Source organism: Pieris brassicae, chromosome 12 (genome assembly GCF_905147105.1).
Source record: "Pieris brassicae chromosome 12, ilPieBrab1.1, whole genome shotgun sequence".
In the NCBI taxonomy this organism is placed as follows: Eukaryota; Metazoa; Arthropoda; class Insecta; order Lepidoptera; family Pieridae; genus Pieris; species Pieris brassicae.
The window spans coordinates 2,498,387-2,514,428 of NC_059676.1; the positions used below are offsets into that span (position 1 = coordinate 2,498,387).

The 16,042-nt window shown below is 32.5% G+C and overlaps 1 protein-coding gene across 2 annotated transcripts; it reads right to left on the bottom strand.

Annotated features, from left to right (window-relative positions):
• Nucleotides 1–2,743: 2,743 nt before the first annotated feature.
• Nucleotides 2,744–15,823, bottom strand: LOC123717211 (aldo-keto reductase AKR2E4-like). Of its 2 annotated transcripts, none has more exons than XM_045673096.1 (7): nucleotides 15,708–15,823; nucleotides 13,425–13,517; nucleotides 12,987–13,169; nucleotides 12,305–12,421; nucleotides 9,611–9,778; nucleotides 8,994–9,191; nucleotides 2,744–6,839 (listed from the first exon to the last, which is right to left on the bottom strand). In XM_045673096.1, exons 1-7 carry the CDS (start codon nucleotides 15,756–15,758, stop codon nucleotides 6,600–6,602), a joined length of 1,050 nt encoding a protein of 349 aa, XP_045529052.1. In that variant the 5' UTR covers nucleotides 15,759–15,823; the 3' UTR covers nucleotides 2,744–6,599. The 2 variants fall into 2 exon arrangements, with proteins under 2 accessions (XP_045529052.1, XP_045529051.1); XM_045673095.1 differs by having other exon boundaries at nucleotides 12,296–12,421.
• Between the last annotated feature and the right edge of the window lie 219 nt (nucleotides 15,824–16,042).

A 16,042-nucleotide genomic window follows, 5' to 3' on the forward strand; every position in this document is an offset into this window, starting at 1 on the left:
TTGTTTTCCTTCACCGTTCGAGCTTATGTTAAATGCGCACATATAAAGAAAATCCATTGGTGCACAGCTGAGGATCGAACCTACGACCTCAGGGATGAGAGTCGCACGCTGAAGCCAACACTGCTCATATGTTATTAAGATTCTGAATTAATTTTAAGCACTTAAATTTCATAATAAGTCAAACTTTGAATTGTCTTTTATTACAGTATCCGTGTGTGTTCGAATAGCAAACATTTGCCGAACGTGATCATACTCTAAGGGCGGAGTTTAGGAACGTTACCCACTAAATTTTAAGCTTCAACACACACTATCCTTATTATCACCATTTCAGTCTATAAAGTGTCGCCAATGGGTTGTATGTTGGATTTTTTACGGTTATCAAAAAGTTTCAGCTGTTATTTTATTCATTCGGGTTTGGTACTAAATAATTCTGATACTATTTCTCTTTTTTAGTTGTATATAATGATAAATCCTGTTGAGTTAATGTCACACTATTAATGTATTTTGTTGTGTATGTATGTCACAAATTCCCTGCAAAGTATAACGTACCAGTAACACTGTTTAACCTAAAACGATGAAAAAAGAAATTCTTAAAAAAATTAAAAATAAAAACAATGCAACAAAAACAGTACAATCTGTTAGGTCTCTGATTTCTGCATTTCTGTTTCTGTGTATTTTTCTTTTATTAGGTGATCGCCTTCTGTGACTGACCCGCCGTTGACGTTTTGCATAAAGGCATATCACAACCTTCTAAGGACTTCTCTGGGCTTCAGATTACTGTATCTATTTATTTATTTACACTTCGTTACACTACAATATATAAAAAAAAATTGACATAATCAAATCAAAAGAAGGGCAACTGGCGGCCTTATCGCTTACGAGAGATCTCTTTCAGGCCATCTGTGTCTAAGACACGCCGTCGACTTTTAGGTCTAAGACATGCTGATTTCCTCACCAGTCCATTCTTGCACGAACGGGTCGAACCTACGACATAAGGGAAACAAATCCGCTGCCACATAGCCAACAATGCTCTCAAATGAAGTTTTTATAATATACATAAACTAAAACTTTAAGCGTCACTTTACATTTTTATTAAGTACTTATTCATTTTATATAAGGACTAAATGTTCCCTCTAAGAAATATTCTCACAGCCTAATTAGAAATAATACACTGTACACAATAGCTACTCCATTTGAAAGAATTGAAATTTTCCTTCATTAAACCTAAACGTTTCTTTGATATTTGCTACAGAACCGTACTAAAATAGACAAATATTTACGTCTGCGGATAGATTGTACCTAACTAGATGTTGTCTAGTGCCTCGTGAATCTTGAATAGAAGACGGAACAACAAAGGGCATCCTGAATTTTGAGTAGGTTCTTGACGAGCACAATGAGGGGGGAAATAAAGAGAATTTTAGAACTATTTGTAAACTTGTGTATCAACAATATACGTTTAAAGATATTGCGTATTGATTGCATATCAGGATACATCAAGTTACCTTCATAATTGTACTCTGTATGGGACAACAATTAATTGTAAATTATATATTTAATATATATATCGGTTTTGGATATGCGTCGCGATCTGTTCCTTCCTTCATTAAAGCCAGCAACGCACTCGCGCGCCTTCAGGCGTTGAGAGTTTCATAGTATCGGCGGCGGCGGTATCACTTAATATCAAGCGAGCCTCCTGCCCGTTTGCCCCCTGTTTTATAAAAATAAAATAAAAAAGATACTAACAAGTATCAATCTTTAACCAACAAATACGCTTAACCAGTGTACACGCCAATATTAACACATAAGAATATACAGTTTTTATTGCATTAAAAACAGACCAAATTTCAGCGAAACATTTATGTTAGAAAACATTTTCTATTTCATTAGCTCAAGCGCTAGATTATCCGTCGTATTCCGTAACCCGTACGGTGTATAGCGTAAGTCTCTCGTAATAAAGATAAACAATAGGAAAAGAGCTAAGCTTATTATTAAAATACTACTAATTGAGACTGGGAGCCTTATATGTGATTTGGGAGAAGAGAAATATATCGTGGGCTTGGGGTTGGATTTTACATACTACGATGTCGACTATGTATTTGCGTGTTGTTCCCACGAGAATGTAAGTGCGTGCTCCTATTTCACCATGCTGCTGATTGAGGACAAATCTTTGTTTTTAATTTTTTATGTGTACTTACCTATTAAAATGTCACGTGGAACATGGTCTAAAGCTCCTTACAAACATTTTGTAAAACAAAAAACTTGGCGAAAAAAAGTGGCGATTGGAATTGCGCATTTTACTTGAATGGCTAAATACTGCTATTTGAGATTAGGGTCCTTATATGTGATCTGTTAACATGGAAGAAGAAAAATATATAGTTCTTCCCAGGTCGGGTTGGATTTTACAACGAAAGAGAAAATTTTACTTACTGCATTGGAGAACTAACAATGAATTGCGAAGCAAAAAATATCTCACTATTCCATGAGTGTATTGACTGGAAGTCACTGTATCTAATACTAACCATTCTTCTTTTTTTATAGAATGGAGCAAACAGGCAGGAGACTCACCCGATGTTAAGTGATACCGCCTCCCATCGGCAGTCTCAATACCAGAGTGCGTTGCCTGCCTTTTAGCAATTGGTCTGCTCGGTTCTTAAAGTTCCCTGAGTTGGTTTGGTTCGGAAATGCTTCAGTAAAAAAGTACTTCTACCTTCAAGGACTTTTGTAATGTATGTCAAACATCCAGTTGTGAAAATAATATAATATGACGTTTATTTTACGTTAAAGAAGTTTTAATAGTCGCATAAACCAAATACGTATTAAACAATTACAATGAAGAAAAACTAATGTAATTCCCGGCAGCTTTCCTGAAAAAGTAAACTTATTTATAAGCCTCATATTTTTTTGATGTTTTTCCCTTATTAAACTTTGTTTTAAATTATACACACATTAAAAGTAGTATTATTTTGCACAAAACTCACTATTGTTAATATTTCAGTGATAATAGATACACGGACAGACGATACATTCAGTGTAAAGAAAGTGAAAAAATGAACAAATAAACGATGATTGATACGTAAATCGCTGATACTTAGTTGGGATTAACAAAACATATAAATAATTAATTCACATTACATTAAACGTTAAAAGTCCCAATAGAAAACAACACTGTTTTATTGAAAAACAAGAAAATAACTAATATATACGGCGTACAATTTATACAACAGCTTAGTACGGAAGATTACAAGCTACAAGTAGGTGTATCATTTATATGAGGCCACAGTACTCCTGAGCTCCGACATTAATACGGCAGCCACGCGCCGGCAACACATTAGTTCGGCTCAACACTACATATTACGCTAGAAAACAGTAGAGTACAATATTAATTAGATTAAAACAAACCTTTCGATCTTTTATTGCAAATTTATAACAATATATGTATATTTTCAATGCTTTCATAGCTAGCAAGGCAAGCTCGCAAAACATACGAGTTGTGGTCCCTAGTGTGAGTGGTGGCCTATCAATCCCGTAAAATGAAAAGATTTTTAATAAGATTTATGTAATGTATACAAATAGACTTAACCGTCCATTTTTGTAAGATCAGTTTCTGTGGAAATCGTGCGGAATAATTAATATTGTTTCAAAAACGAAACTGGGAGAAGTTTTACATATATAATAAATGGTATAAATAAGTATATATTTTGCTCTGTAACTATTTATATTTTTTTTTTAATTCGGTCAGCCCTGATAGTAAGCTAACACATTTGCAAGGCAACTTTTTTATTGTCTAATATTCGACAACGAAATTTAACACAAAATACTGTATGTCAAATTCTTCTAACAATATATATTCTTATCATTGCTCGTTATTATTATAATCACAAAAACATATCTTATATTTACCCTATTTACGTAAATATCAATAAAAGTAGAATCAGCGGAGGCAACAAATTAGCCAATTACATCAAAGAATCAGAAAGTCCATTGATACACACCCCACAGCCAACATTAAGACATTCAATCCGTAAAGGCTTCCTCCTAATTAATACACATTAAGAATTCAGCTTGGATTTATTCGCCACGAATAAAAACGCGATCGATTCCTTCCGAATACTAATATCCGAATGATTTTGCTTTCATTAATATTCCGAGACGAATCCCGCTTCGGAAGACTAGAATCATATTGCGGTTTCTCAGAAAAGCTTATGTTACTTTAAAAGAATTGTATTTTTAGTGCTTCGCAGTGAAGAAATGAAACGATAGCTCAGGGCATTATAAAGCAATTTGGAATGTGAACCTCTACGGTCGAGGGAAATATTGTTCGCCTCAAGTGTGGGACACTTACACTTATTACTAGAATTGTATCGTTTTATTATTTAATAATGTCAGAGATGAGATTATTTCTAAAACAATGAGGCTACAATCAAAAGTTTATCCCTGATATTACTGGGTTGAGAACGCCCAAGTTATGGTGAAGATGTACAGTTAAGACTTAGCGCTAAGTTTGACTCCGGTATGTCAGAAATGTACTGGTTACTGGACACGGGATACATAGTAAGTCCAAAGTAAGTTACCAAAGTAAGTCTTAACCTATGACTACGATAAATAGTGCTTTACGTGACTGATACATTTATACTGAAATGTTAAATGATATCTTACATATTCGAATATTGAACATATTCTTACGCTGAAATTTGAACTGCCAGAGACAAACAAAGCATTTGACTATCCAGCCACGGATGCGGTAGAATATTAAAATAAACACGCGGTACCTTTTTCTAACAATTAAGCGACGAGTATCAAAGCTTTAAAGAAAGCGGCACTCTTTATAAGCTCGGTTAAAGGAATTCAATTAGTTTGTACATAGAGTAAGAAGATTAAAAAGACTAAGTCAGCTCCTTTAAGGTAAGTATTTAATCATTCTATATTATGTCCTACTCTGCTACGTCAAAGGAGCGATTTCATTTGCTATTAATTCGGAGAGACGTAGCTTTTATATTAAACTAAAGCATTAGCAATGTGTATCTCGTATTACCTACGTTGTATTTTTTAATCTAAAAATGTTAGTGCCGTTAATAGAACCTCATTGTATAGCAATTGTGTGTTAAGACTGGCTGCTAAAAATAATGATTCGAATTTCAATTTGTTCTTGAAATACCCTGGCTTATTTAAATATAGTTTAAGGAATAAGGCATTTAAAATTACCATTCTGGGCTCCGTAAACTATCTCACTATGCAATCCAGTTTACGTCTGACGGGATTTTAATACGGGAGTATATTTTTATTTTACCAATGCCCGCTTAATAGAATATTATATACTACAAGACATAAATATAATGTATAAAATGATACGATAGCGACATTTTTGAGAAGTATATTTAGTAGATAGGTGGGGATATAATCACATTGGTTAGCCGTGGATTGTCAGTATCTTTCGGTCAAGAAAAATCAATACACAGAAACAGTAGTTCAATTTTGATGTTGGCGTCTTATTGGTCAACCTTTTGGGTGACCAACCTCATATTTTCTTTCCGCCGTGATTCGGACGCACGACTTAGGCTTGAGACTAACACTCCCATGGATATAGGCCAACTCTCACTCATTCATTTTGGAATCATTCACCGTTAACAGCTTCGACAATCAATGCTGACTTTTTTTAAAGAAAAAATTATATTAAATATAAAGGTCGCTATATATGTACACATATATAAGGTTAATTAGTTAACAGTTATTCATAATTTTCCACATACACTATGAGGCTTTGAATTTAATAAACATTTCTTTCTAATTGTTTGAAAGGTAGCTTGTAACTTAATTAATTTTCCAATAATTGAATAATGTTCCAACGCAGGCGTTAGAATAGAGGGAAAAAACTAAAAGTAATTTAAAATTTCTTATATTTATGATATTACATTTTGTCAGTTTTAGAGCTGGATAAAATTTTAACTAACCGTTTTAACTAAAGTACTGTTATTCTTTTCACCACAGCGTAAACACAAATTTACAGAAATAGACAAAAGAGGACTTGGGAATGTTATTAAATTCGTAATTATAAATTGATTAGCCGAGGATAATTTACTCGCCAGATTTAAATATTATATTTTATTAATTCCTGAAAACATAGCTACGTAATTATAAACGAAAGAGTATACGAGATTTTCTACTTCGAAGTAAATTTAATTTTAATTAATTATATCTGAACGCGCCGCGAGTTTAGTTCGGTCGCATATATTTATCATCTGTGATTCTGTACCGACTTTGATGAGTTAACAAGCCCAACACATATTCCACTAATATTTTTAAACCTTGCAGGGAAGAGTATATAACAAAACTTTTTAGGTAAAACCACATTACTCAATTTAGAAAACATAAATTACCTACAAAATTAAACAGAAATATTATTATAATAAACGTCACATAAAACAAATTCATTAAACAGAAGGAAAGTCTCGAAAGTACGCTAACAAAGGCAAACTTTGTAATATTTATGCTCTTAAAATATAAGACTGCTTAATGGAAATTCCGGGTTCAATTATCACCAATCAAAAGTTTTTAACCGCGATATTGTAATTCGAATGTGGAAATCAAAGATTTCTTTTATCTCAGTCATCTTTACTGTTCGCGATTATGTGCTTTATTTCCATTGAAGTAAGGTTCTTTTTCTCGAATGGAAAATGTGGGTGCGGATACCACTTAGCTGGTGTCCGGAGTCTGTAATTACTGTTAAAGCTTGACAGCTCCTCAACTTCTTCAGAAGTGAGTGAAAAATCCATTAGGTCGATGTTTTGCTTGATACGGTCTTTGTTCGTCGAACGTGGAATAGCCACCAGCTTTCGTTCCAACTGAAAAAAATTACTGTTAATGACTTTGCACTACGTTAAACATTTGTAGGTCGATTTTCTATTAACAGAGTATTTATTTACTAAAAATAGAATTAGAATTAACATATTGCTCATGTGATAAGACAATAATACCATTATTTTTAATGAGATAGATATTGAATTCGCTGAACGTTGTGTTAGTTGTGAATTCGTTTTATATTAAATTCAAATATATATTTATTTTATTTAGGTAGCTAGGTACATCCTAGCCTATAACTGTGACATCGGAGCTCCTTGTTCCTATTTCTTCCTGTTACGTCGTTAGTTCTAAAGTTAGAGGAAAGTTTAAGTGGGATCTTCTCATTTGATCTTTGTATAAAAATATGCACCCGACCGAAACTAGTAGGTACAGCTAATATTAAATAAATAAAAAGAGCTTCTTCTAGTAAAGTAACAATACAATTTCTACAAGTGTCAAACTTAGAAATTTTTGAAAGTCATTTATTTTTATTCCTCTAAATTCTTGAATTTCAAGTAGGTTGAAGCGAGTTCGAAATTCGGAAATGGGAAATTAGTTTTTTAACATATTCAAGAATACGATGTATTAAAATTTAACGTTAAATGTGTGAGAGAGCACTTTTCTAAATATATTATCCTCATATGAAATTGGTGTTTTTCGTACTGGCCACTTTGACCTTAAATACCTCCTCTTTGGTTAGGAATTTCAAATTCAAATTTGTACAGCTATTCAATACTCATGTATTTATGCTTCGATGACCGTCATTCATTTGTTTTTTTTTATTCTGTTTGCGTCACTCATTTTACAAAATGGAAAACTTAAAGTATCGCATTATTTACGAGTACGAGTTCCGCCGTGGCACTATTTCTGCGGAAAAGACTCGAAGGGTGAATGATGTGTATGGCGGTCATGTTGCAAAAGAAATCACAGTTCGTTTTTGGTTCCAACGTTTTCGTTCTGGAAATTTCGACCTGCAGAACAAGCCCCGTGGACGGGCTGAGACCCAAGTTGATAATGAAGTATTGAAGGCTATTGTGGAAGCGGATCCATCGCAAACCACGTCCGAGTTAGCTGCAGGCTGCGGTGTTAGTGATAAAAGTGTTTTAATTCACTTGAAGCAAATTAGGAAGATTAAAAAGCTTGAAAGGAGGGTACCTCACGAATTGACTGAAGCAAACCGGCAAACGCGCGTCAACTGCTGCGTTACATTACTGAACCGGCAGAATAATGAAGGTATTTTAAACCGAATCATTACCTGTGATAAAAAATGGATTCTTTACGATAATCGGAAGCGCTCAGCGCAATGGTTGGATCCTGGCCAGCCAGCCAAATCCTGCCCCAAGCGAAAATTAACCCCAAAAAGTTACTTGTAAGCGTTTGGTGGACAAAGGCCGGTATTGTTCATTGCAGTTTTCTCAAATCTGGCCAGACTATTACGGCTGATGTATATTGTCAGCAATTGCAAACCATGATGGAAAAGCTAGCGGCTAAACAACCTAGGCTGGTCAATCGCTCCACGCCACTGCTACTTTACGACAACGCTAGACCACACACTGCACAACAGACGGCTACCAAATTAGAAGAGCTTCAATTGGAATGTCTAAGACATCCTCCGTACTCCCCGGACCTTGCTCCAACAGATTATCATTTTGTGGTGTAGTTTATCAGTTCCTTAATTTTGTAAAATGGCATAAACTTTTCTCAGAATAAAAATATAGTAAAATATGTCCAAACATTTTTGCGTCACAAAGATGAGGACATTATTAAGTTTAATAAAAAAAGCATAATTAATTATTATTCTGGTCGTGAATTGGTTTTTGAATGCGTAGCCAGCTATTTAAAGACTGACTTTCCCCTCTTCTAAGCATACGCGAGTACATTACAAAATTACAGTTATAAAAATCACCGATTGATGATTTTATCTGCTCTTGCAGAATTCATTATTATACTTATTGTCAAAGTAAAAAATAAAGAATATAAATAGTTCGACGTAAAATAAATTACATTTTTATCTAGTCAAGCATGATATTATGATTGTTCGAAGACAAGTTAAAATTTAAAATTAAATTAATTGTGCATCATGATGTACCACTTCCACTTGCTAAGCGCACGAAAAAAAATTACGAAGCTTGGTTATATGAAACAAGAAATCTCACCAAATATCTTAGTAAAACTTGAGGGACTGTTTTATTATATTTCTCTGCAACTTGCATCAATATCGGATCATCCGCACGTGGTGGTGGGGCATCTTTCTTTCGCCCCAGTATCGCGCCAAATGGGCTGTAAGCCATCACCACGACTCCATGATCATTGCACCAATTGACTAATTCATTTTGAGTTATTGTAGGGTTTACCTGTAAACGTTATTAACATGACTTTACGAAAGCTTTCTTGTGCACTCAAATACAGAAGGCTAATCAATCACCTAATCGCCTATAAAAAAGTTATCAGATAAAGGTACCGAAATTAAAGGTCAAAAAACTTTTTAATTAAAACAATTTTTAATTAAAATTTTATTAAAATCGATCAAAAGCCCTTAGAGAGATGAAATTTACCTCCTGACGACATATATGAAAGTATTAGTATTGAATAATATACACACCATTAATTATTAAAAAAAAGTGGTACGCACGAAAGAACACTGACAACAATTTGGTCATTCAATTAATAAATATTTATAAATTTATTAAGTCACGGTGCTCTCTCTGCATATGCGGATCGAGTAAATGAATAAAAACATGTCAGCAACGAAGAATTACTAAAGAATTCATACCTCGATTTGTAAAACGGCTGGCTTAATTCTACTACGTTCCCAGAGTCGTTGCATTTGTGACAAGTTGAAATTTGACACGCCAATAGATTTGGTTAGATTAGCTTCCTTCACGTTTTCTAAACCCTTCCACGTCTCCACATAGTCTGTTCGACTAATATTACCGTCTTTCTGTGAATAAGAGTTAAAGTAAGCCTTATTCATTAACGTATATTGTATACTTAATATTGTTACTTGCCTGTGCGTTATTTATTTATTGAAAAGCAACTTAACGAATAAAAAAACTGATAACCTCTGAGACAAATAGAGTAACCTGATAGCACGACCAGGGGTTATAATACCACCGGTTTTCGTTGTGTTAATATATACTGAACAAGATTTATATAGAATACACAAAAACTCAATAAATTTATTTAGACACTCATATATACGTAGATAGACTTTATCAACTAGCTCCAACAATTCTTAAAATGATAATTTTTGATGAAAATTGTTAAGGTAATTAGAGAATAATTAAAATAAACAAAGTTGATAAACAATATATGTACCAGGAATTGAGTTCATTTTGTCTTTTAAACGCGAATTTTGCATTATTTAAAGCCCGATCAATAAAATAAAAAAACTTAATCTTACTTAATTAACCCAATCACAATGTTTGACTAAGTTTTGTAATTTTGGGGTCTAACATTTTTCATAGAATCCATTCCTTCAGACTTACTTCAAGAAAAATATTTCGTTGTATTATAAATAACTTTTCTAACCTGGCTTCGGAACTTTATCACACTTATAACTAACAACGCACACTTGAATCGGCACGACACCACACTACGACAGATGACAATAATTACAATCAATAATGACACCTTAAAGATTGTTGTCATTTGAAGAAATTAGTTCTACTTGTATTCCACACTATGGCGGTATTATTCATTTATTTTCCAGGCTTTACATAACTCGACGTTTCGATTACAGCAATCGAGGTTCTATCTCTCGTTGATTAAATGTAATAAATTTGCCTTTATATGCTCGAAAGAAATTTTATTTACTTTCATTCATTGTAATACTACACGATTGACTGGATTTACGATAGAAAATCAATACGAAGATGTGTTATTAAGCATTTTTTATCTTTTTTTCAAGACTGTGGCATGGAAAATGCTTCTCGGAAATTGACTATGACATAAATAATAATATTATTTTCCCATATATCAGTGCAACCCGTATAAATTTAAGAAACTCTTTTAAAAGAATAACCGGTGGTAAAATTTAGTGCATCTATTTAAGAAATTTATTACGCACAATTTCAATTTTGCGGAGTGCCTTATCTAGTTGAGAACTCTTGTAGTCGCCATGAAATATACACAGTTGTGCTTCATAAATTTTTCATATGATGCAAGTATAGTATCATTATTGTGGTCTGAAAAATGTTTTAAAGTTTGCACTGAAGTTGCCTCATAGATAATGGTCTGAAGTTGCCGATTTTCTAAAGTTAGTTTGTTCCAACTATTCCTATTAGAGGTTTTAACAATTTTATTCATATAGTATCCATAGTTTACTTAAAATTTATTATGCAACATTGAATATTTTATCTATATTTTTTAGTAGTGAAGCATACAAATCACAAGCAGCAAAAACCGTATTGAGAGGTTACGGAACTGGTTCATATAGTCAGCTGTTTTTGTATTATATTTTTTTGTTAAAAGACATATAGGCTACACATTTCTGCCTTATGTGAATAATTTTTCTTATTAGAATTAACACTTTATTCGCGTGAGCGCTTGGAACCAACTGCCATTCAATTCTTTAAAAGCTCGTAACGCACTTGCAAGACTACTGGTATTGAAGGTACACGAACGACAGCAAGCACTTAACTGGAGTGACCGTTCTACTCGTTTCCCATAACAAAAAAGATACGTAAATATTATGCAGGCGTAAAATATTTAATTTCAATAAAAGTATGGAAAACAAAGAGATGTAACATTTCATATTTAGGTAAGTAAAACACGACTGACATTGAAAAACTCTTTTCATTGTCAACTGCCGCTTCCGCTCGAATGCGAAGTTTTTCATATTAATAATAGACTAGATTCTAGAAAATGTAAAAATGCTTTCACTACGTTTGTATAGTGCAATCTGTTTTTGCATTATGAATGGAAAGTAAGATGCTTAAGTAGGATTTTATCTGTATTAATATTTATGTGAATCTTAAGTTACGGTTAAATTTGTTTAATATTTCGTTCTATTCGTCTTTGCAATAAAAGTATTTATAATATTATAATAAATTAATAAAATTAAAAAATACATTGGTCCAATACATCGCTAATATATAAGTATATATGACTATGAGACTACTACACAAACTAAGACAATTCTTACTTCGTAGAATAAGTAAAATTTTAATTAAAAAGTTATCAAAATAATATAACTTTATCGATATTCAACCACGACAAACGAAAAACGATAACCCTGTAAATTTTAAACCACTAAAACAAAAATAACACTCAGAAATCAGTCATTGTATTTTTTCAAATAATTGTTACATATATTTACTGTTCAAACATTCTCATCTTATTAAAATTAACATATAAATCGATTTTCCTGATTAATTTGTTTTGTTGGACAGCGTGAAATTTATATTGCGATAAAATATACTATTGCATTATCATTACATATACATTAGGTACATACATGACTCACTTTATAAGCCATAGGATAATGCATTAAATAAAGGTCCACGTATTCCAGTCCCAACTCTTCCAAAGATTTTCTTAAAGCGGGTCTAACCTCATTGCGCTCATGGGCATCATTCCACAGCTATAACATTATTTAAAAAATACTTATTAAGCATGAATGCGTAACGCATGTACGCATGGTTTTGAAACAGAAGTGTTTTTATGAAATATTTTAATATAAAGATTATAATGACGAATGAAATCTCAATGTAATAAAACGTATAAATGGCGCCAAACGTCCAAAGCGTGCGGGTCGGCCATAGATAAGCAAAATTGTAACTTGTCAAAAACTATAGAAATTGCGCGCCACTAAAAATCTTGTCGTAATGACGCACGCGTGTATGATGAAGTTTTAAAGGAGATAACAGAACAAATGGTTATTTTATTAGTTAAGCTTAAATGGAAATATTGAAATAACTTAATTTTTGAAATTGTATTTTCAAACCAAATCAAGATATAAAGGGAATCATTAGAAATGCCTTTAACAATGAATCCATTTTCTTTAACCTCTCTGAGATATAAATTTAGGCTTCTGTTCGTTCGTGAAACAACCTCTATTTTAAGAATAAAGAAAACTCATAAAAATTATATGTAAATAAAATTGTTTGCATATATTTTAGCCGCTAGAATTTCTAGTTGTTACTTACTTTAGTAGTCACGTATATGTCTCGTCTATCGACGTGGGAATCTCTGACATAATTTCGTATGCCAAGGCCGACCTCGTCTTCAACTTTGTACAGGGACGCAGTGTCTATATGTCTATAGCCATCCTCTAGAGCCCATTGTACGGCTTGTGCCAACGAGTGATTCACAGGAAGAACTCTCGTACCCTGAATATAATAACGACTATTCACACTTTACATATTGTATTATATCCTTGTTTTGTGTATTTGGTCTCGTAACAAACGGTAAGGGAGAAAACACAATGATATGATTCATTGATCTGGTCGCTTTGCTTGATAATTATTTAAGGAATTCTATGAATTATGTTTTGTATTATTCGTTGCTCTCCTATTTTTATGAAACATTTGACAGTTTTAGTATTTTAAAAAGACTAAGTCATCCAATTGACGTTAGATACATACGTCTGCCAAATGTCCTAAGCTGGTTCCCAATGCTACAGCGGGTATTTTATTGCCATCATTTAAAGAATACAACAAAAGTTCTCTTGACCATACCTGCAACGAAATTAGATAGATATGTAGAATATCGTTCGCCTTTGGTGCAAGACTTATCACATCAATCAAACATTCTGCAGAATTTGGGCTTTTTTGTTACTTTGTAAAACTCGTTACGGATGTGAATGAATGTAACAGGTTTTGTTTAATCCATTTATTCTGAATTCATTTAAGTGGTAAAGAAATGTGGCAAACCTTTAAACCACAGACAAGATGAAAATTTACAATTTTGCATGTATGATATGCTATGATTTATGATTGCATATCACAAATCATAGCATAAATGGCATAATGAGTTTTGAAAGTCGTGAATGTTTAATATTATTAACATCGAGCGTTGTTATTCTTTCGATAGGTACTGTATTCAAAAATATACATTATGATGCATAAGTACGAATCTGATTACTAAACAATAATATTAATGTAACTGTAATATAATATTGTTATGTCAACCTAGCATTTTATTTTGAATCAGTATTTTTACAAGGTCGTTATTGTGATATTTACCGTAATAACGTTAAACGTTATTTTTTCTAATCTATTAGATTAATATATCATCCAACTTCTCAAATCATAATACTTATTAAAAAGTATGTGTGACTTGTGATAAAATCGTAATTTTCCTTCATGCTTAAAATCAATTCAGAATAAACGAACTTTGCGATAAGTGAATCTAAATTGTAAACACATGAGGTCACATAATTAATTAATTACCTATTAATCATTAATTAAATAATGTATTATTATTTTATAATAGTGGCTACTTCTGAGTAAGTTTTAAAAATATTAAAATAAAGTACTTAAATTTAAAACTCCCATATCTCTGAATCTATGCACTTGCGAGCACTAGTTTTAGGACATAATTATTTGCAAATAACCTTTACTAACCAACCAAACAATTAACCTTTCAAGAAATTCCAATTATCGATTCGAAGCCATGGTAATGCGAGACAGAACTCATGCAGAGTTAAGATTTTATTAGAAATACTAAAATAGTATCATAAAGGGAATATCAACAATGTCCCAGACGAATTTAGAACTATTATATAAAGTAGGGATACTTGAAACACTGTGAAGAGTATTATTTTAAATCATAAATATTATTCATTTATCAAGGCCAAATCATTATTGATTCATAGACTGCATCTGAATCAAAAGGTCAACATACAAAAAGTTTATGTGTTTCCGTTTTTACTACGTTTTACCTAGATTGTACGCTTCCAGGTGTTTCCTTGACGATCACAACGCTGAGACATAGGCTACAGACTGAAGAAGAGGGAGTTCTTTTGTGCCCACAAGGTACAAATACGTACTACTATAAAATAATGAAGTTGTTTAATATAAAAATTATTTATTTAGTATCGATATCTATATATACATACAGTGTAAACTTGATGTAACGTCCTTCGCTTTAACGACAAACCCCCTAAATACAGTCGGCTTCGGTTGGTATAACTTGACTTCGCATAGCATTATACTCTTCCTCAATAACGACAATTAAATAATAAAAATTACTTTTTAAGTTGCCGAAAATAGTTAAAACTGCGGGACTTTTGTCGCTTTATTGTCCTAGCCCGTAATAAACTCGATTGTTGGCTTCATACCTACCGAAATATTTAAGAATTCAATTATTTTGTTTACAAACTAGGATTTGTAAACACGTGCTTTAACAGAAATATGCCTCAATATCGCGAGATATTAATAAAATTAGTAAAAAATACACAATTACTGGTGTAGCAAAACCCGTCAGGCGTATAATTGGCTTTTTATGTAAAACACTAGTATGAAATAAACTTTTTCTTTTTATAATACAGATTTTTCTTATTTCTATTTAACGACAAATCTTTGTAACGTCCTTATATGCAGAATCCATTGAATGTTGTTATATAGAGTTTACACTGTAGTATAAAAGACACAAAAACAAAAAAAACACACGACTTTATGTATGACAAAAAGAAACACGATCCTACTATACTATACCAACTGCCATCTAGAATACAGTACTAGAGATAAAACAACCACTAAATTTAAGTCACTAACAAAACAGTTTACAACCAATTTAGCGCACAACTTAACTGTAGTTGACTCGTAAAAACGATAAACGACGAAGCAATTACACATGCTATACAAAAACACTCAACAAAGTGGCCATTTATTCACAAAACAAAGCTAAATGTGATTTATTCTCACCGAAACAAGTTTGTGAAAAACAAGCACACAGTAAAACCAGTGTACGTCCATTTTCGTCGATAATCTTATACGAACTAAAACAATTTATTAAACAATAGTATTGGTGTCAAATTAACTCATTATCATATTGAAAGAAATTGCGCCTACTTAATGCTATCTTGCGTCGATATTATTGTATATTTGCGGAGCGTTAGTGACGTGTTTTGTGTACGAATATGTGATTGTTTTTTTTATAAATTCTACAATCGCCACTACTGCGGTGGTATTGAAAGGATAGTTTTAAATGTATTTATCAATGCAGGTGAATATTATGACTCTTCGTTATGGTTTTATTA